Here is a 20,565-nt window from a genome sequence, read left to right on the forward strand (position 1 = left end):
TCTCTCTCCCCTCCCCTTTCCGCAGGCCCCTGGGTAGGAGGCAGGATGCAGCAGGCTCAGGAGGTATTTCCAGGCCAGGCGGAGGGTTATTAATAACCAGGCCTTAGCGCCCGGCGGGGGGAGGGTGGCTGCTCTTGGGCAGGGAGGGCGGGCCGATCCCGGGTGTGGGGGGGAGGAGAGTCCCGCCGCCCGCAGGAGGCCGAACCTGGACGTCCAGGCCCCTCCCAGCCCATCTGATCCCTCAGCGGATTCTCCGGGACTGGTTCATCACCTCCAAATACTCTTGTGACAGGAGGCGCTTGCAAAACCCGCCTCCAGCCCTGGTGGCAATAAATAGCAGGCTCGGGGCCCCCGAGAAGCCGGGAGAAGTTTCTAGGCCCGCGTCCCTGACTTGATTAAGCTCCTGGCTCCACGCTAGAGCTCAGTGTCTGGCTGCGAGCCCGGGGCCGCCTGGCAGGACCGACTGGCAGCGGCACTGCGGGGAGGCAGCGCGCAGAGGAGGGCTCTGGGGTTCTGCGGGAGCAGCAGCCTCGGGGGACACCCCTTCGGTGGCATCTCGGGGGGCGCTGGGAGGCCAGCCCCACGTGCGCCAGCGTCCTTGGCAGCGGCTGGCTGGTGACGCGACCGAGGAGCTTGGAGAAACAGCTGGGAAGGCCGGCTCGCCCACATCACCTTGCTCTGTGACCTTGGGCAGGTGGTCCCGTCTCTCTGATCAACCCCCAGCTCTGCAGGCGCCATGGCCGACGGGCAGCTGCCCTTCCCCTGCCACTACCCCAGCCGCCTGCGCCGAGACCCCTTCCGGGACTCGCCCCTGTCCTCCCGCCTGCTGGACGACGGCTTCGGCATGGACCCCTTCCCCGACGACCTGACGGCCTCCTGGCCCGACTGGGCCCTGCCCCGACTCTCCTCAGGCTGGCCCGGGACCCTGAGGCCGGGCATGGTGCCACGGGGGCCCACCGCCTCGGCCAGGTACGGGGTGCCGCCGGCGGAGGTCAGGAATCCCCCGCCTTTCCCCGGGGAGCCCTGGAAAGTGTGTGTCAACGTGCACAGCTTCAAACCCGAGGAGCTGATGGTGAAGACCAAGGATGGCTACGTGGAGGTGTCCGGTGAGTGCGGGCAGGGGGCAGGGGGCAGGGGCCTGGGAGCCAGGGAGGGCCCCGCTCAGGGTGCAGGCCCGGGCGCCCCCAGAACCACCCAGAACACAGCGGGGGCCGAGTGACAGCGCCAGCCAGGTGACCTCAGGCCCCAGGAATGCAAGCCAGCCTATCTTTAGGGAGAAGCTTCCAGGGGGCGCCCCTAACCTACCCCGGCCAGGCAGGGGGGTGGAGGGGGGGGCTCGGGGAGGCTGGAGCAGTTCCAACAAGGCAGGAAAACTGGCCACCGGCTGAAAGAACGTCCTACCCAAAATAAACAGAACGGGGCCGGAGAAAGAGGGCAGGGGGTAAGGCACTACTAGCCTTGCAGGCCGTAGCCCTGGATTTGATTCTCGGCTCTGCCGAGCGCCCCCCCCCCCCCGTCCCCACCCCTGGCACCACCAGGAGGGATCCCTGCGTGCAGAGCCAGGAGGAAAAGGCAGGTTCCCCAGTCCCAACGTACACACAGAGAAACAGTTACTGAGGTGTGGGGAGGGGGGAGAACAGAAGAAATGGGGAGCTAGACCCCCACTTTTATACCCCCCCCCACACACAGAGCTTGGGAGCACAGCCCAGAAGGGTGAGACTCATGGTCTAGCATGACACTACTCATAACCAACCCAGGTTTGAAGTGAATCACCTCCCTTGCCCCAGAAAAGGAAACGGGGCAGTGTCCTTGACCCAGCCCCTCTCCTCTTGACTGGCTCCACGGTCGGCTAAGTGTCACGCCCCGTGGCCTCCCTGAGCCCAGCTGGCCGGATGCCGGCCTTGGTCTCCTCTTTGAACAGATGGGGAAACTGAGGCCTGGAGCTCTAAAAGTCGCTTCCTCAAGGCTGCTGCGAGAATCTGTCTGGGTGACTTGAGTAGCACCTCCCTGGACTGGTGCTCCCGGGCTGGCCTAGCTCCTTCCCTCGCCATCCCATCTCCCTCCCAGCCCAGGTCATCAGCAGGCGGGCCTGGTCCCATTTTGCAGCTGAGATGGCTGAGGAACCCCAGGCTGGACTCCTCCAAGGTCAGAGCATGAGTCAGCACGAGGGAGAGTTGGTGGGGGGGGGGGACCCGGAGAAGCAGACAGGGCGTCTCAGCTGCCTCTCAGCTGGGCCCCGCCAGGGGAAAGCTTTCTCCTGCTTCCCTGGCAATTAACGCTCCATTATAAAGAGCATGTTCCCGGCAGGCTGCGGGCCAGAAAATCAATAAAAGCCATTGCAGACACCGGCTAGGCAGGGACAAGCCCCGGCAGGGCAGCACTCAGGGGGAGTTTCAAAGCAAGGCTGAATTATAAACATCAGAGGATCAGGAGGGTGTGGTGGGCGGCAGGCAGGCGGGCGGGCGGGGTCTGGGAGAGACTGGGTCGGCGGGGGGGGCCGGGACCGGGAGACACAGCTTGGGGGAAACCTGGTTCTGAGACTGGCTCTACCATCAGCCTGCGCGGGGGCTCAGCACTTCGGAAAGTCTCTGGGTTTTGTTTGCTTGTCCAGAGAGGAGGTTCAGGGTTAACGTGTGCCAGGTGCCAGGACAGTTGTGTTTCCCGGGCGGGTGCGCCTGCTTGTTACTGAGCAGAAAGATCGCCAGGGCATAGGAGGAGCTGCTCTTGGAGATCTGGGTTCAAATCCAGGTGGCCCCAGGCCCCAGGCAGCTCAGGATGGGGGTGCACACAGAGGCGAGAAAGTCATTTCACACCCCTGAGCTTCATGTTCCTCACCTGCAGGGGATGGGAGGTGAGGCTTCCTGTCTGTGTGAAGGAAGAGGAAGTCAGGAGGGCATGGGGAAATGCTCTCCAAGCAGGTGGCATCCGCCTGCCCGGCCCTCTGCCTCCAGGGGATGATTCTCTTGCCATCGCTTCCAGCTTTATTTTAGTTTTTAGGTTTTGGGGTTTTTTTTGGTTTTGTTTTTGTTTTTCAGTTTGGGGGCCACATCTGGCGATGCTCAGGGGTTCCTCCTGGCTCTGCACCCAGGAATGACTCCTGGTTTCTTTTTCTTTTTTTTTTTTTTTGCTTTCTGGGTCACACCTAGCAATGCACAGGGGTCACTCCTGGCTCTGCACTCAGGAATTACCCCTGGCGGTGCTCAGGGGACCATATGGGATGCTGGGATTTGAACCTGGGCTGGCCACGTGCAAGGCAAACGCCCTCCCCGCTGTGCTATCACTCCAGCCCCAACGCCTGGTTTCTTTTAATGTTTAGGTTTTGGGTTTTTTGTTTTTCATTTGGGGGCCACTTCTGGCGATGCTCAGGGGTTCCTCCTGGCTCTTACTCCTGGTGATGCTTGGGAGACCACATGGGATGCCGGGGATCGAACCTGGGCCAACTGTGTGTAAGGCAAAGGCCCTCCCCACCGTGCTATAACTCTGGTACCTACAGCTCTGCTTTCACGGGGGGTCCATAGTCTTCCACCCCAGGTTAGGGTGTTTCTCTCATGTCTTCTTCCCTCCAGGGAAGCCTGGAGGACTTTCTCTCCCTCTTTCTTACCAGCAGCTTTGGATAAGTGGGTTTGGCAGTTGTTCCCGGCTGCCAGAGGCATCGATTGAGTCACAAAGGTGACTGTTTTCACATCTGTAAAATGGGGCCCTTGAGAGCTCATGACACAGGCAGGCAGAGCCTTTTGGGTGGTCCGACGCTTCACAGGTGTGCACTGGGCCGTGTCCGTGGGGCAGACCCCTTCTCCCGGCCACACCCGAGAGAGGGCAGAGACTCGGCTCAGAGACTGAAGAGGGAGCTCAGAAGTCAGGGCCACGAGCAGTCACCCAGCCCTGGTTTGACCCCCTACTTCGTGTGACCTTCTGGCACCTCTGGGTGTGGTCCTGAAGGCTCCCAGGTGGCCTTGATGCTCCCTGGCATCACCCCTGATCCCTCAGGCCCTGCTTTGAGCCACCCTGCCCCATGGCCTGTGTGTCATTGGTAGCATCCGGCCGCGCCGTGCCAGGGTGGGGTGGGGACGAAAAGACAAACATCAGGTCCTGGCAGGGTGGGGTGGGCAGCCCCAACTGCCGAAGTGTGTGTGTTTCGCCTGTATGAGGCCCCAAATTCCATCCCCTACGAGGCCCCAAGACATGCCCATCTCACCCCCAGCCCTGCTTAGGGGGCAGCCCCTCCATGGAGCAAGTGCTGCCTGGCCAGGCCGGACAGTGCCCAGGTCTTACCAGGAGCCTCCCGGGGGGCCCTGGACAGGCATTGCTCAGGAAGCCCCACTGAAAAAGAAAAATCAGCCCCATCACTGTCACAGGTGCCCTTCACAAAGCCGGGGAGACCCAGTCTCCCGTCTCTGCCCGACCTGGGTGAGCCTGTCAGCTCCTCCCGTGGACCCCAGGGGGATGTGGGTGGGTTTGTGGTGCTCGACTCACAGATGGGGAAAAGGAGCCCCAGAGAGAAGTGCCCCCCCCCGCTCGGCGCTCGCCTGCCTCTCCATGTTGGGGGGGTGCTGTGGGCAGGATGTCTTGGGGGGCTGCTTCCTGTTCAGGGGGCTGCCTACGCTGCCGGGGGTGGGCCCCAGAGAAGCCGGCTCCCTCCGGGGCCTCAGCGTCGCTGCAGGCCTTCTAGGGGAGGCGACTGGGATCCCCCAGATGACAGGGTCTTGGGTGTTCCTGGGAGCTGAGGGGCGTGTTGGGGGGCAGCGTTTTAGAAAGCGCCCCCATAAAACCAACTTAACTATAGAGCCTCGGGCCTGAGGGATGGTACAGCGGGTAATTAATCGGCCACTTGCCTTGTATGTGGTCCATTCTGGTTCAATCCCCAGTACCCATCTGACCCTCTCAGAGCACTGCCAGACGTGATCCCTGAGCACAGCGCCGGGAGGAGGAAGTCCTGAGCACTGCGGGGTGTCCCTGCAGCCCCCCTGCCACCACTCCCCTGCAAAAACCACACACACACACACACACACAAACCACAGGAGAAAGGAGGACCCTCATTGCAGGGTCTTGCAGCTCCCGCTTCCAATGAGACCTGCCCCTTTCCTGCCTCACCCCTTGCCTTAGAGAAATCTGGAGGTGCCCCCCCCTGCTCAGAGACCCTCCCCTCCCTCACCCCGGGAGTCCTAATTCCAGACCCTGGGCAGAAAGCTAGTTTAGCTTCACGGCCTTGGCTGTGTCCACCCAGCCTTGGGATCCCCCCACCCCCCGAGACAGCCCTGTCTGACCACACATGGGTGTCTAGTTCCAGGGAGGTGCAGGGAAAATTCGAGACTAGACAGTTTCTGGGTTTCTGTCTGTCCTCACTGCCCCGGCCCTCCCCGTGACCGCCAGCCCAGACATGTTCTTGTCATGTGCTCCCAGGCCAGGCCCTGGCTCAGGAAGGGACTGGGAAGTGCAGGCCTGGCTCCCGCCCTTGCTGCTCTGCCCCCGAGCGTCCGTCTTCCCCAGCGCCCACACCTGCATCCTGTTCTCACTCGCCGAGTCGGGTGACAGTGGCTGTGAGGACCCGTGGCTTGCCCTGGCCACCAGATAAATTATTTTTTTTTATCTGGTTTGTTGTGTTTTGTTGTGTTTTGATTTGGACGCCAGCCCCACTCTCCCATGGTCCCCCAGTGGTGCTCAGGCTGGCTCCCCTGGAGGTGCTCTGGGGACCATGCGATGCTGGGAATAGACTCTCACCCTGGCAGGGCAAGTGCTCGACCACAGCCCCAGCCTGAGATGAGTTCTTCAGAAGCCATTTAAAAAATCTTTTACGATCACTTTTATTGGTTCACGAACGTAAGAAATTTCCAGGGCAGGGCCAGCGGGAAGTGTGGTGTTTTTTTTTTGTTTTTTTTTTTTAAATTTTATTGCTGACTGGTCCAGTCTTTCTGGAAAACAATGTGGACAGTCCTTCAAAAACTAGAAATTGAGCTTCCATATGACCCCGCAATACCACTTCTGGGAATATATCCTGAGGATGCGAAAAAGCACAGTAGAAATGACATCTGTACCGATATGTTCATTGCAGCGCTGTTCACAATAGCCAAAATCTGGAAACAACTGGAGAGTGGGTTTGTTTTTTTTTTGCCTTGCATAATGGCTAACCTTGGCATCCCATATGGTGCCCTGAGCACTGCCAGGAGTAATCCCTGAGCACAGAGTGAGGAGTAAGCCCGGAGCACAACTTGGTATGGCCCCAAAGCACCCCCCCACCACCATTTTTTCCCCACAGGGTAGGAAAGGTAACTAGGAGAAGAAGCAAAATAAGGAATTAAGGGGCTGGAGCGATAGCACAGTGGGTAGGGCGTTTACCTTGCACATGGCTGACTGGGGTTCAATTCCCAGCATCCACAGGGTCCCCTGAGCACCACCAGGGATAATTCCTGGGTGCATGAGTCAGGAGTAATCCCTGTGCATTGCCGGGCGTGACCCCAAAAGCAAAATATTAAGAAGCCAACATAATCCTTAAATTGCCACAATAGAGTTAAACGAAGCTTCAAAAGGAAATTTTTTTAGCAGCTCCCCCTTCCAACGCGACCAGCCCCTTTCTTACCTGCCTTATAGAAATCTGGAGGTGCCCCTGCTTAGAGGCCTTCCCCTCCCTCACCCCGGGAATCCTAATTCCAGAGCCTGGACATAAAGCTCGTTTAGCTTCAAGCCGTTCTTCCCTTCAGACAACAGAACCAGCCCTAAGCATCCAGCTCTCCACAGTATTCTCACGACTGACAAAGCAATTCCGAGACGCCCCTCCGGCATCAGAGAAGAAAATGCGGACCATTTGGGCCTTTTACAGGTTTCTGCCGCGCGGGGATCCGCTAGGCTGGCTCACGGTCCCCCCCCCTTCGCCCCCCTGCGGAGATAAGGCCGCTTGTTTCTAAGCCCCAGCCAGAGTCGGCTCTCAGTGGAATTAGTGACCCCGTCACGAGGCCATTGCTGACACTCCCATTCTATTTTTTTTTTGTAGCAGTAGATTAAAAAATTATCATATAGCTGACTTTAAAAACTTTTAATTAATTAAGTTTTAAAATTGAATCACAGTGAGATACAGTTACAAAGCTGTCCATGGTTGGGTTTCAGTCATATAGTGTTCTGACAATGGTCCCTTCACCACTGTACATTTCCCACCACCAGTGTCCCTAGTTTCCCTCCCATGACCCCCCCATCCTCCAGTCTGCCTCTTGGCAGGTGCTTTGCTTCTCTCTCTCTCTCTCTCTCTCTCTCTCTCTCCTCTATCTATCTATCTCCCTATCTATCTATCTATCTATCTATCTATCTATCTATCTATCTATCTCCCTCTCTTGCTCCCTCTCACTCTCCCTCTCTCTCTTTTTCTCCCTCCCTCCATCCCCCCTCTCTCTCTATCCCCCACCCCCATTTCAGAGAAGAATAAACTGAGGCCTGGAGAAGGGTAGGTCCAAGTGTGGCCTACTGAGCACCCTCTTGGGGTACTATGTAAGAGAGAAAGGCAAAGGAAATATGCTAGAAATGGCAGAGCAAGTCTTCAAGTCCCAGACCTCCCTCTCTGCGTTTGAGCCTTTCTTTGCCTTTCCTTCCAAGCTGTGTGACCTGGCATGCATCATGCAACCTCTCTGAGTGTGATCAGCCTGGCTGGCAGTCCAGGGCGAGGGCTGAGGAAGCAGTGCTGCCGGGCCCCGCAGTGCTCAGGAGCCTCCTCCAGGGCTGCCCCTGCTGATGCCAGGGGCCAAACCCAGGGGCAGGCCCATGCCAGGCACGCACCTGAGCCACTGGACTCTCTCCTGCACCCCCCCCTCCGGAGCTCCCTGTGGTGGTCACAGTACCCAACGCCATGACGCTGCTGTTCTCTGAGCAGTGGCTGACGCCCTGTCGGGGCCAAAGCCTTGGCTCTCCAGCTCTCAGGCCCAGGACTCTCCGTACAGAAGGGCTGAGTCAGAGGCACTGGCCCACCCCCAGGGAAAGCCGCCAATGACGGCCCAGGCTTTAGGGAAGGGAGCCGGGAGCAGACAGCGTGGCCCTGGCCGGGGGCCAGGCTACAGCCGGGCAGTGGCCCTGGGCCTGGCATAAGGTCTGGGAGCACCCAACTCCCTAGAGCATCCCTCAGGCAGAAACCGTAGACAAGCAGATTCTGACAGACAAACGCGTCTCATCTTGCTCTGCAGGGAGACGGCCTTCCACGGGCGGATTTGGTGACAGAGATCAAGCCTTAGCCATTGTAGAACTTGGGCTGCCCAAAGAAAGAAAGGATGAGGCTGGGTGTGAAGATGGAGCGAGGAAGGGGTGTGTTGAGGGGGGGGGGGTGTCTTTCTTCTTGAAAATCGTCTTGGTACCTGCATTAAAAAAAAAATTTTTGGTGGTGAGATCAGGGGGGTTTTGGGTCATACCCGGCGATGCTCAAGGGCTACTCCTGCCTCTGCACTCAGGAATTACTCCCGGCAGTGCTCGGGGGACCCTATGGGATGCCAGGGATCAAACGTGGGTTGGTCATGTGCAAGGCAGGAGCCCTCCCTGCTGTCCTATCGCTCCAGCCCCTGGTGCCCCACATTTGGGACTGACTGAGTAAACTCTCCTGCACAGTCGTAGGAAATCATTCTCCGGAAGAACATTTGCTGCAGTATGCAATATACACATCGGAAATAATTACGATGTGTTAGCATGAGATAAAAACAGGTTTGAAGCCAAAAGACAATATGATGCGATTTGATAACGCGAACATGCATTTCTGAATAATAGAAACGTCTGGGACACATACAGAAATGTCATTAGTTGTTTCCTCGGGTGAGGGGATTACGAGTGTTTTTGAATTTTTTTTTCCATTCTCTCTATTTTCTAAATTGCATAACACTTGTATTACCTAGTCTTCAGAGTTATTATTAATAAAGGATGAAAATCATTTTTCTAAGAAATAAGTTCCTGGGCCCAGGGAGGTGGCTCAAAGGACCAGAGCACATGCTATGGTGCAGGTTTGGTACCTGGCACTGCAAGGTGCCTTGAATAGCCCAGAGCACTGTGCCAAGGGTGACCTCCAGCACATCTGGGTGTGATCCCCAAACTACAATTTGAATGACAATCACCAATATTATCACCTTTTTTTTTTTTTGCCTTTTGGGTCACACCCGGCACTGCTCAGGGGTTCCTCCTGGCTCTGCACTCAGGAATTACTCCTGGTGGTGCTCAGGGGACCATATGGGATGCTGGGAATCGAACCCAGGTTGGCCGTGTGCAAGGCAAACGCCCTCCCCGCTGTGCTATCGCTCCAGCCCCTATTATCTGTCATTGTCACTGTCATCCTGTTGCTCATTGATTTGCTCGAATGGGCACCAGTAACGTCTCCATTGTGACACTTGTTGTTACTATTTTTGGCATATTGAATATGCCACGGGGAGCTTGGCAGGCTCTGCCATGTGGGCGAGATACTCTCAGCAGCTTGCTGGGCTCTCCGAGAGGGGTGAAGGAATCAAACTCTGGTCAGCCGTGCGTAAGGCAAATGCCCTACCCGGTGAGCTCTCGCTCCAGCCCTATTATCACCTTTTGAAAAAACATTAAAAGACCTTCTTTAGGGCCAGAGAGATAGTGCAGAGGTTAAGGCACTTGCCTTGCATATGCCAAACACTAGTTCGGTCCCCATCACCTTATCCGGTTCCCCAAGCCCTGGCAGAAGTGATTCCTGAGCACAGAGCCAGGAGTCAGCCCTGGGTACTGCCAGGTGCGGTCTAAAAACTGGGGGTGGGGAGTGTGTGTTGTGGGTTGGGGGTTGGAGATCCACAAACAGTCATAGGGACACTGTCCCCGAAGGCTGTCTGTAGCCCGGGTGCCCACCCGTCCTCACAGGTTCCTGACCCCCGCAATGGGGCCCACACGTGGCTAAGTGGCCAGTGACCCAAGCTGGCCTGCTCTGCTCTAATCTGGTTTAGAGAGAAATGAGCCACACGCGTCTCGGGACGGCAGAGAGCAGGGGATGTGCCAACAGGCTCGGAATTATATAAATTGTAAGATGAGCCGCGGCCTGGCTCCAGCCCCGGTGTAATTTCATCAGTCTCCAAAGACAAAAGCAAAGCAAAGTAGCCCCACCACCCTCACCCTCCCCCCCTACCCAGGACGTAGCTGTGGCCTTTCATATCCCAGGGCCTCCAGCCCTCTATAGCCGTGGGAGAATGGGGCTGCCAGCGGCACCTTCATTTCCAGCAATTTCTTTCTTTTTTTTCTTTTTGGGTCACACCCGGTGATGCACAGGGGTTCCTCCTGGCTCTGCACTCAGGAATTACTCCTGGCGGTGCTCAGGGGACCCTATGGGATTCTGGGAATCGAACCCGGGTCGGCCGTGTGCAAGGCAAACCGCCCTCTCCGCTGTGTTATTGCTCCAGCCCCTCCAGCAATTTCTTTCTGTGCTGGTGCAGGCGATGACAACCAGCAGCACTTGGCTTAGAGCCAGAGCCCCACTACAAACTGTGTGTGTGTGGGGGGGGGGGAACAGGACACAGGCCTCCCTTGCATTGACCACCCACTTCTTTCTTAACCCCCTTAGAGGGCTGTTTCACGCAGTGAGGTCAGATGCAAGACTTGGGGGACAGAGTGGTCTCACGAATCCTTGCCTAGAAACTCTGATCCAGGTGGTCCGTCCCACCTGCCCGTTCTAGCTTTTGGCCACGGAGGGGATGAGGGGCGCCTGAGGGGTCCCGCAGCCACGCCGCTGACCCCACGCCTTCTTCTCTCTTCCAGGCAAACACGAGGAGAAGCAGCAAGAAGGGGGCATCGTTTCCAAGAACTTCACCAAGAAGATCCAGTAAGTAGAGGTTCCACAGGCCGAGAACAAGCTCCTGCATGTGGGTTCCGGGCCGGGCTCTGCATCGTTCCCTGAGCACTGCCGGGAGTGACCCCCGAGCACTGTCAGACGTGCTCCCACACCGGCACCAACTAAGGATTAAGCAGCTCCATGAAGTCAGCAGGCAGTGTGGCCTGCAGTGGGGGTCTGGAGGGGGGTCCCGAGATCTAGGGTCTTGTCCTCTTGGGCATTGGGGACCAGGACACTCCCCGCCCCACCAGGCAGGGGATGGAGTCCTCACGCCTGAAGGGCTGAGATTGCCCCAGGGAGGAGGGATGTCAGATGGTGCCTTCACTTCTGCCGCATCGTGCTGGGGGCCACGGTACATGTTGGAGATGCAGACTCCGAGAATAAAAGATCCTAGTTCCATGGTAGAGGGGCATTCAGACCCCTCTTCTGTGTGTCTGGGCTATGGTGGCCATCACCCTCAAGTTGGACCCTCCTCTGCCCCCCAAGACACCCCAGAAACCTCTTCCAGAGGCTGCTTCCCGGGGCTGCTCTGTGCTGGGAGAGACACCCGGCCTTCCCCTCAGCTGCTCTTGGCCTTCCCCCCTGCAGGCTTAAGACAGGGAAAGCAAACGGGGTGTATTTTGTCGAGGGGAGTGACTAGGGCTAAGCCAGGGAATGGTGGACTCAATTACGTGGACCCCCCCTAAGCAGAGAACCGCACCGTCAAGGGAACCTGGAATTCCTTCGAGGTGCTGAGGACTAAGGCAGCCCCCCAGCCCCCCACCAATTGCCTCACTCTCCACCTTCCCAAGTACCTCCGGACCCAGATCGCCCCACCCCTGGACCCCCTCTTGACCCCCTCTGGTCGCCTCCACCCCGTTGCACTTCACAAAAGCAAGTGTGTGCAGGTGGTCCCCTTCTCGTGTTGTGGGGAGACTCGGTTGCACAGAGGAAATAGGCCACACCCGAGGTCTGTACCCCTGGAAATTGGGACCAACCCACACCGCAACCTGACCTGAGTTCAGGGCTTATTTTCGTTGAGGAATGAATGCCCCGGCCGCCTTGCTCAAAGGCATGGGGGCGACATTCCAGATTGGTGGGGGGACCAGCTGCAAGAAATGAGATCTTGGCTGCTTGGATGGGGGCCACTGGCAGTACCCCCCCCTCCCCGCCCCAGGTGGCTGGTAGTTCTTCCCCCGTGGAAGAAGTTGCAGTTGAATGCACTGGCTTCTGTCTGCTTTGGGGGTTCTGTGTGGTTCTGTCTCAAAGCCCGGCCTGGCTGCTGCTTCCAGCATTCTTGGAAGTCCGAGGGCACTACTTCCTGATAAGGCAAAAGCCAAACAGTTTCTCTTTAGGCGTGGCACTTGCCTGCCTTCCCCCCAGCCTCACCCCCATCCCTTCCAATTTATTTATTTATTTATTTTTGCTTTTGGGGTCACACCCGGCGATGCACAGGGGTCACTCCTGACTCTGCACTCAGGAATTACCCCTGGCGGTGCTCAGGGGACCATATGGGATGCTGGGAATCGAACCCGGGTCTGCCGCTTGCAAGGCAAACGCCCTACCCACTGTGCTATCACTCCAGCCCCAATCCCCCCCCACCCCCAATTTAAACCTCCTCAGCCCAGCAGGAGAGGGAGAGATCTGGAAAGGGAGAGGGAGGGAGCTGAGACTTCCTCCTGGAGACTCACGGAAAGGCTCAAGCAGACCACAGGCAGAGCTGGACCAGGCTGCAAAGTCGCAAGAATCCTGGTGGTCAATTTTTAAAAGTGGGTTATTTGGGAGTGAATCTCACCATCTCCCAAGCCTCTGGGAAAACAGCTAGTAATTGCTTAATGAGACAGAAATGTTGAACGTTGCTCCAGAATATGAGACCAAGCTGGTCCTCTGAAGTATACCCCAGCATCCTGCATACACAGCCGACCAGCCCTATGCCCAGGACCTCCCGGCCTCCCAATTCTGACCCAGAAAGGCCGCTGAGGATCCTCCTCCGTGCAGGTCCAGGGAGCGGTGCTTAACTATTCTGAATCCCTCCAGGGAGAGGGGGAGGGTCCCGGCTCCATGGGGGGACTTGGAGGAGCTTGGAGCAACTTGCTGAATCACACTGACCTTCAGTTCCTGCCTTGGGTCACCGAGAGGGAGGTTGTGGTGGGGGACGAGAGGTTGTGTGTAATGCACCCAGCACAGGCACAGATGTGGTCCGTGGGAACTCAGATTGGTCAAAGACTCAACCACACCCAGATTGCCCCAGAGCTGCTGGGATTCCTGGGACTTCCGGGGACCCACCCCAGACTCCAAAGACCCAGGAGGGGGACAGGAGGTTGGACTGCTCTGGCCCCCAGCAAAGCACAGGTCATCTGAGGAGAGAGAAACTCCTCGCAAGTTGAGATCCTGGTATAGAAACACACACACACACACACACACACACACACACACACACACACAGAGCAAGAGGCCATAGTGAGAAAATTCATTCCAACACATCCATCCTGGGGTGATTGATCCCATTTTGAGTGCATGGGCAGGGAACTAGCCATCAGCCGGGGGGTCAAGGCAGCTGCCCCTGGATTGGCTGTTTTCCACATTCGGCTTTAGTGAGTGACCAGAGAGCAGGGAAGACCGGAAATGACCCAGAAAGGTGGCTCAGGGCCAAAGCAAACTCAAATCGCCACTTCTCTCCACAAATCTTTGCTGCCTGCCCCTGATGGACAGCCATGAGAAGCTCAGAGCCGTGCAAGAGGTTTCTAGTTTGATTCTGTCTTTAAATGGATCCTCGGGGCTGGAGTGATAGCACAGTGGGTAGGGCGTTTGCCTTGCACGCGGCCAACCCAGGTTCGATTCCCCGTATCCCATATGGTCCCCTGAGCACCGCCAGGGGTAATTCCTGAGTGCAGAGCCAGGAGGAACCCCTGTGCATCGCCGGGTGGGACCCAAAAAGAAAAAAAAAAAAAGGATCCTCAAGGTGGTCTTGTTCGGCCCACGTGGTGAACGGTGAACTGCACAGTTTCCCCATGTGTAATGAGAGAGCATTTTCTTGAACAATCAGGGTCCTTTGGGGGTTCTGAGGTTCTGGGGCTCAGCAGTTCTACAGCTTCTATTAATTACTGAACAGTTACTCTATGTCAGACTCGGCATGAGGGCTTGGCTCTCCATAGCTCGTGTAATTCCCCTACCGTCCCCAGGTATATGATGCAGAACCTTCTTTTCTGTAGGGAAACCTGCTTGGAGAAGCAGCACACTAGCCCATGGCCCTGTAGTCAGGAAGAGTCAGACGGGAACTAACCACGATGTCCCTGCTCTGGACTCTGGTTCTCTTCTCTGTCTTCTCTGCCTGTACCTGGGGCCCCTCGTCTTGGTGTGCAAAGAGTAAAACAGAGTCAGGCTGCCCCCAGCAGAGACAGCCCAACTTTTAGCTGTTTTTGTGAAGAAACCGAGTCCCAGAGTGCCTCTTTCATGCACAACACAATCCCTGCCCCCACCCCAACCAACTCCTAAAAATAGTTTTGGAACTGGAACCAGATTGGCCATCAGAAGTCGCCTCTTTGATGCCTTCTGAGCGTGTCATTCGATTTCCCAAAGTCCTCCGTAAATAATCTCTGCAATGGGTATATTAGGTCTTAGCTAGTTAGCAAAACCCGCAGGCACTGCCTTCTGAGTGCTTCATAAAACTCCATCTAGCTAATGCCATTAACTACTGGGGAAATGAAACAACGGTGACCAGACACTTAACCGGACTCCACGCTTATTCTAAGCATCATGGAATATGTTGCCACCAGAACTCGAGTCACGTGACTGGCCTGACTCCTTCATCCTCAGTTTCCTGGCCTGCCTCAGTATTCTGTTGGTGATTCACCTTGGCAGTAAAGCACTCCCCAGCAGGCTTATGGCAGACATAAATGCATCCAGGGCCGAGACCCACCTTGCTTCTGCTCTGGAAGGGGCTGAGGGGGGGGGGGGGGGGGCGCTGGCCAGCCGTGAGTGCTAAGGTGGAGAGTGATCTCCCCCAGGGTCAAATTCCTGGGCCACAGCGCCCTTGGAAGTTACCACTGGAGTCAGCCATGTACAACTTGGCCACGCAGATTCACACCCTCTCATCCTACAGACCCCAATATTCTACAAGTGTCATATCTGTCGTTATTTGGCAAGGGAGGGAACAAACTCGGGATAACTCAGTGACCTTTCCAAGGCCACCAGACTAAAACGCCAGGATTCAAACCCTGCCTTGTATGTTCCCAAAGCCAGAGCTCTTTATTTTTTTCAGAGTTGCTTGCTTGCTTTCAACTGAGTGGGAAAGAGTTTCTGCTGTATAAAACACAAATACATGAACGAAATCTGTTCTTCTTCTAGGCTTCCTGCCGAAGTGGACCCCGTGACAGTATTCGCCTCGCTTTCCCCAGAGGGCCTGCTGATCATCGAAGCCCCCCAGATCCCCCCGTATTCAACATTTGGAGAGAGCAGCTTCAACCATGAGCTCCCCCAAGACAGCCAGGAAGTCCCCTGTACCTGAAACCCCCCCTCTTTGGCCCCTCCGTGTTCCCTCCCCAACCCCGGGGGCTTCTCTAATTCCAGGGTTACATAACTTTAGCTGAACTCATCATAGATTTAGTGTGACTGAAACGTTGGGGACGGGAGTGAACTGACCACAGATTCCCTGGATATTGTAGTCATAGGTATTTTCCACGGGGTGACGTGATTGGCAGGTCGTGCTCAGCTGTATGCAGCCAAGATGCTGAGAGTTTTGTCTTTCTTGACTTTTTTTTTTCTATAGTGTTGAAAACGTTGCAAAGAAAATATGAGGGGACATAACATTTCATATTGCATCTTGCCTTGCCGCTAAGGCCAGCGTGGCTTTTCTCTGGGGACCTCCCCCATGGCCCAGATTCTATTCTGGGTTCCCAATGTCCAGACCTGCCCCATAGTGCGGTCGCTGGAGTCTGCCTGGTCACCGCACTGTTTCTGCAGCCCTGGCTGACAAAGGGCTATAAAAAGGTCTTACATCCCCACGTGGGATTTAGCCAGCAAGCGCAGGAGAACAAACAGTGCCTTCTGCACCCAGGCATTCTGACCGTCCCTAGGCTTCTGCTTCTCCCAAGCATTCTGGAGGCCCCTCATTTCATCCTCTGGCTCAAGTTCCCCCTTTCTTGTGTCTCCTTTGTCCAAGTCGGGGGTTTTTACAGAGGGAGCTGTCTCTGGACAGCTTCACCAGGAACCAAGCAAAGGCCAGTCAACCTGGCAAGCAGGCTATTGGCATTGTGTTTATGGGTGGGACGGACGTGCGTGTCCTTGTTATTTGATCTGTGCTATTGTTTAGGGGGAAAAAAAACATTACATGATGATAAAAAAAAATAATAATAAAGGAGCTGATGTTCTTAGCCTGTGTGTTCTTTGGATAAGGAAGGAAAAGCTTTTTCATTGAGATCTGTCTTATCAATTATGACTCCTCATGGCTGCGAAAAATGGTTCCAGGTGAAGAGTGACTTGAAGGACGTAAACATCTCTTGTCTAATCTTACAAGAAGTGCGAACATCAGGTTGGAGAGAACAAGGCACTCACCTTCCCCTTGGCCATCTCCTGTTAGTTCCACATGCTGCATGTGCTCTCCTGAGCACTACCGGGAGTGACCCCTGAGCACAGAGCCAGGAATAATCCCTCATCACTGCTGGGTATGTCCCCACCAAAAAAAAAAAAAGAAAAAGAAAAAAATTCTCCAAGTGTGGAAATCAATGATTTCCAAGTTATTTTGTCAGCTGCTGTGCTACCAAGAGCCCGGGGTATGTCCATCGTTGCCCCAGCCATTCCTGGCAGGTGGGCAATGTCCGTTGGCAGCAGTTTCAAGCTCATTAGAAGATGTGCCGGCCGGGAAGGCTGGTCTTCTCGCCCAATTCCTCCTCCTATCAGCAAGCCGGAGCATTCCTCAAAGCTCCCTCTCAGCAGATTTCTTCTTTGATTTCATTGACCAACTGGTTTATGTTGACCCTGAAGCATCTCTCTACTGGCCACGAGCCACGATGGGGCTCAGATCAGTGCCGCCGCCGAGGTTGGGAGCGCTGCCGTGGCCCAGTGGGGCTCCAGGAGGAGGGAGGAAAACTGCTACTGCAGCGAGGCCAATCTACAGAGCTAGGGCTCCGCGGGGCCCTCTCCGGACCCAGACCCACACGCAGAGTGGAGCAGGACTGCGAGCCTAGTACCCCAGAACAAGCTCCTTCCTTACTGGCAGTGAGGAAATCCAGCCCACCCTGCACCAGACCAAAAGAAGCATTTATTGGGCCACCAGTGGAGACATCGAGGAGAAGGACTGCTTCCATTTCTGCTCCTTCCCTTGGCCGGCAGCTCCTTCTCTCCATTGCTAGTTACTCCCGTGCTGCCAGTCCTCGTGTGTCCCCTGTCCTCACTGTGGTCACCGGATGGCTAAATTCACTAAGCTTGACCTCAGGGAGAATTGCCTTGAGTTTTCCCCAAAGCTTCTGCTGTATTCACAAGTCATTTTTATTGAACCAGCGTGGGTTCAATAATAATCACGCGCATCTGCCCACATGGACCAAGAAGCCATTGCTTCGATTGGCCAGCTCTGGAGCCAATCACATAGACTCCCCAGCAGACCCTGGGGAGTAGATATCGTAGCAGCACGAGGTTGAGGCTGAGGGAGAAGTGTCTTGGTTAAGTCGCCTTGGATCGTAGAACTAGATCCTGCCTGCTTGGGGGAGAGCTGAGGAGAGGCCCCTGGGATGCTATCCAAGAGCCCCCCCCCCCCAAATCCCCAAATGACAGCAGAAGAGTTCAGGCTCATTTCCTGAGCACCTCCTCCCTGCATCCTGTTCTAGGAACCAAGGAGGCAATGAGCCATTGCCAATCTTCCCCATCATGGGCTCCCAGACCAGAAATCACAGCAGGTAGATCCAGGTATGCCTCGTCCTCTCTAGACCCTTACTATGGGCACCACACTGTGCCAAGGGCTTTATGTGGGTCAATACATGGACTCACCCTCCGCTCCTATGATCTGGTGCAGCTCTTACCACCAGCTAACGGATTCTGGAAGGGAGCTGAGACTGGGAAAAGTGAAGGGCCCTGCCCTAAATTACACACCTGGTCAATGAGAGCCCAGCTGCCTAATCCAGGGTCTTTGCCATTAACTATTGCACTCTGTCTTTCCCTGCACAGAGCATCCAGTGTGTGCCTGGAGTGAGTCTGTCTCATTTACGGAGGAGAGTAGAACTACTATCTCAAGAGAGGTGGGGGGCGGGGTGGTCAGTGGGCTTTAGGGATAGCTTCCAGAGGCGGGGTCTAGAGAAAAGGGGAGGTGGGGTATTGGGAGGATTCTGAAAGCAGGTCACCCAGGGAAGAAAGGGTTAGACTAACAAATTCTGTTTTTTTGAGTCTGGTGGTATTCTCTGTGAATTACTGAGGGAAACACGGCCGGTTGCCCCTCATTCATAACGGTGACTTCCTTTGGGTTCAGGGCCAGAGAGTTAGCACCAAGGATAAAGTGATGACCGTGCACACAACTGACTTAGGTTTGACCCCTGGTGCTGCATAGGGTCCTTGAGTCTGGCTAGGAATGAGCACAGAGCCAAGAGTAATCTCTGAGAACTGCAAGGTGTGGCCCCCAGACAAAGGGACCCCAGACTCCTCAGGTCTCGAGATGCCCACAGTAGTTGGACTTGAACGAGCGGGGAGGGGGATGGGGAAGGTGTTGGCTCGGTTGCAAGCGCCCTTGCCTGCTAAAATCACAGTCACCCTCAATGCGCTATATCTGGGAAGACACAGATACTCCCCAGAAATCGTCACAACTCTGAAATCCAAGGGTTTTTCCTGTCTCTGTCCTTTCCACTACTGTGTGGTCTGGGCTAAGTGCCCTGTTTGGTCCATCAAGTATTAAACAGGCTCAACAAAGTGGATGAATGAGTGCACGGTCGAGGGTGTGTGTGTGTGTGAGTGTCTAGAAATTAGGACAAGGGTCCAAGCTTGGCATGGAAATTGATGACTTTGACCCTCCCAGAGTTTCCCAGTGAGTGACCAAGAAGACTTTTCCCAAGCTCTTGCTTTGAGGCCGTTGGGAAGTTCTCCCTGTCCAGCACCTAGATCCCCCGAAAAGTTTACTCAGGAGCCCCCCACCCCCACCCCGCCATCTCCACCGCTGCCAGCCAGCCGCCTGCCACTGGTGATGTATGGAGATGACTTGATCTGACCTTGAAGGGAAGAAACAAATTAATGTGTCTTGAAATAAATTCCGGGAATCGGTGGCTGGCTTCTCCTCCTCCCCCGCCTCTTGGCGGCTCACGAGCTGTGCATTATAATGTGAAAATCAATACAGTGTCTTTTGTGAGCCAAAGCAGGCAATGACAGGGCACGAGGGCATGAGGGGACCGACCCTCCCACCCAATGTTCTGGGCTGGGTCTTGTTGGAGGGGGTGGAAGACTAAAGGCCTGCTGAGGGTCTCTTGCTTTCTGGATGGGGTGGGGTGCTTCCTGAGTCACCCTGCCTGCAGTAGGGGAGACATGCAGGAACTGTGTCCAGGGGCAGGCAGAGCTGACCCGAAGGGGAGGGAAGGGTGGGAAAGACTTAACTCAGGCTACAAAAGAGTTCAGATTCACTGTAAGAGATTTGGGCGTCACTGGGTGGGCCTGGGCCTGGACATCTGATCTGAAGGCACTCAGGACTTTTGGGAGGAGCACTGGATGCTGGGGTGGGGGGGGGCTCCCAGGAAGTCCAGACCCCATTTGTGTGGTGTGGGAGTAATGACTGGAGACTTCTTAAGCCAGTGCTTATGATGAGAACCTTAGAAAATGTCTATTTGCGGGCCGGAGCGATAGCACAGCGGGTAGGGCGTTTGCCTTGCACGCGGCCGACCCGGGTTCGATCCCCGGCATCCCATATGGTCCCCTAAGCACCGCCAGGAGTAATTCCTGAGTGCAAAGCCAGGAGTAACCCCTGAGCATCGCTGGGTGTGACCCAAAAAGCAAAAAGAAAAAAAAAAGAAAATGTCTATTTGCTGTGGGGCTCTCGCTGACACATTTCTCCTCTATCCCGCTGTTGAACGTAGACCCTCTGCACCCCCAGAACTGGTTCCCTCCAGCATCCAGGAAATGGGAAGGAGCAGACCCCATCTCAAGCAGGTGGATGGAGTCCAGCCCTGGGAGCTTAGACCGGGGAGCAGGGGGACATGGGAAGCAAGAGGCAGCATTTCCGACAGAAATGACATCGGCGTCTACTTCATGAACCGGAAGTGCTGGGGCCAGAGAGATCGTACAGGAGTTCAGGTCCTGGCCCTGCACAAGGGCTGATGTGGGTTCTGTCCTGGGCACCATACACAGTCCCCCCCCAAGCACTGCCAGGAGTCAACCCTGAGCAAAGAGCCAGGAGAAAGCCCTGAGCACAGCTGGGTGAGACCCCCACCCTCACCCCTGCCAAACTACAACAACAACAAAATGTGGACCCCCTCACCTCCTAATCGGGAGCATCCAGGTCTCATCACTAAAATGGAAATAATCGGGAATACCCTGAGAAGCCTCCAGAGAAGGGCCGGAGGGACGAGCTGAAGTGTTTCTAAGTTAGGGGGGAGGGTGGGAGAAAGAAGAGGTGGACAGGAGGTGACAGGGACAGAGATAGGGGCTCTTGGGCACTTCGGTGGGCCTGAGGAGATGCAGTGAGTGCACATCAGTACCTTAAACTTGGATTTTAAAAATACAAATAAAATAAAAGGAGCTTCTAGACTCGGCTTGTCCAATGCTTCATTATCATCATTAATATTTTTTTGCATAGTTTCATCATTTTGTTTTATTTATTTTAGGGTCATGCC

The 20,565-nt window shown here is 55.6% G+C and overlaps 1 protein-coding gene across 1 annotated transcript; it reads left to right on the plus strand.

Annotated features, from left to right (window-relative positions):
• Positions 1-206: 206 nt before the first annotated feature.
• Positions 207-16,140, plus strand: HSPB8 (heat shock protein family B (small) member 8). The gene is made up of 3 exons (XM_004611071.2): positions 207-1,106; positions 10,717-10,780; positions 15,116-16,140. The coding sequence occupies exons 1-3, from the start codon at positions 737-739 to the stop codon at positions 15,273-15,275; spliced, it is 594 nt and encodes a 197-aa protein (XP_004611128.1). The 5' UTR covers positions 207-736; the 3' UTR covers positions 15,276-16,140.
• The last annotated feature ends 4,425 nt before the right edge of the window (positions 16,141-20,565 follow it).

The sequence above is a fragment of the Sorex araneus genome, chromosome 9 (assembly GCF_027595985.1).
Source record: "Sorex araneus isolate mSorAra2 chromosome 9, mSorAra2.pri, whole genome shotgun sequence".
Taxonomy (NCBI): Eukaryota; Metazoa; Chordata; class Mammalia; order Eulipotyphla; family Soricidae; genus Sorex; species Sorex araneus.

Bases quoted from the DNA above. Each gene is read 5' to 3' on its own strand.
- HSPB8 (XM_004611071.2), top strand. From the start codon at position 737: ATGGCCGACGGGCAGCTGCCCTTCCCCTGCCACTACCCCAGCCGCCTG. The intron at 1,107-10,716 runs GTGAGTGCGGGC...TCTCTCTTCCAG, and splicing joins TGGCTACGTGGAGGTGTCCG to GCAAACACGAGGAGAAGCAG. The intron at 10,781-15,115 runs GTAAGTAGAGGT...TTCTTCTTCTAG, and splicing joins AACTTCACCAAGAAGATCCA to GCTTCCTGCCGAAGTGGACC.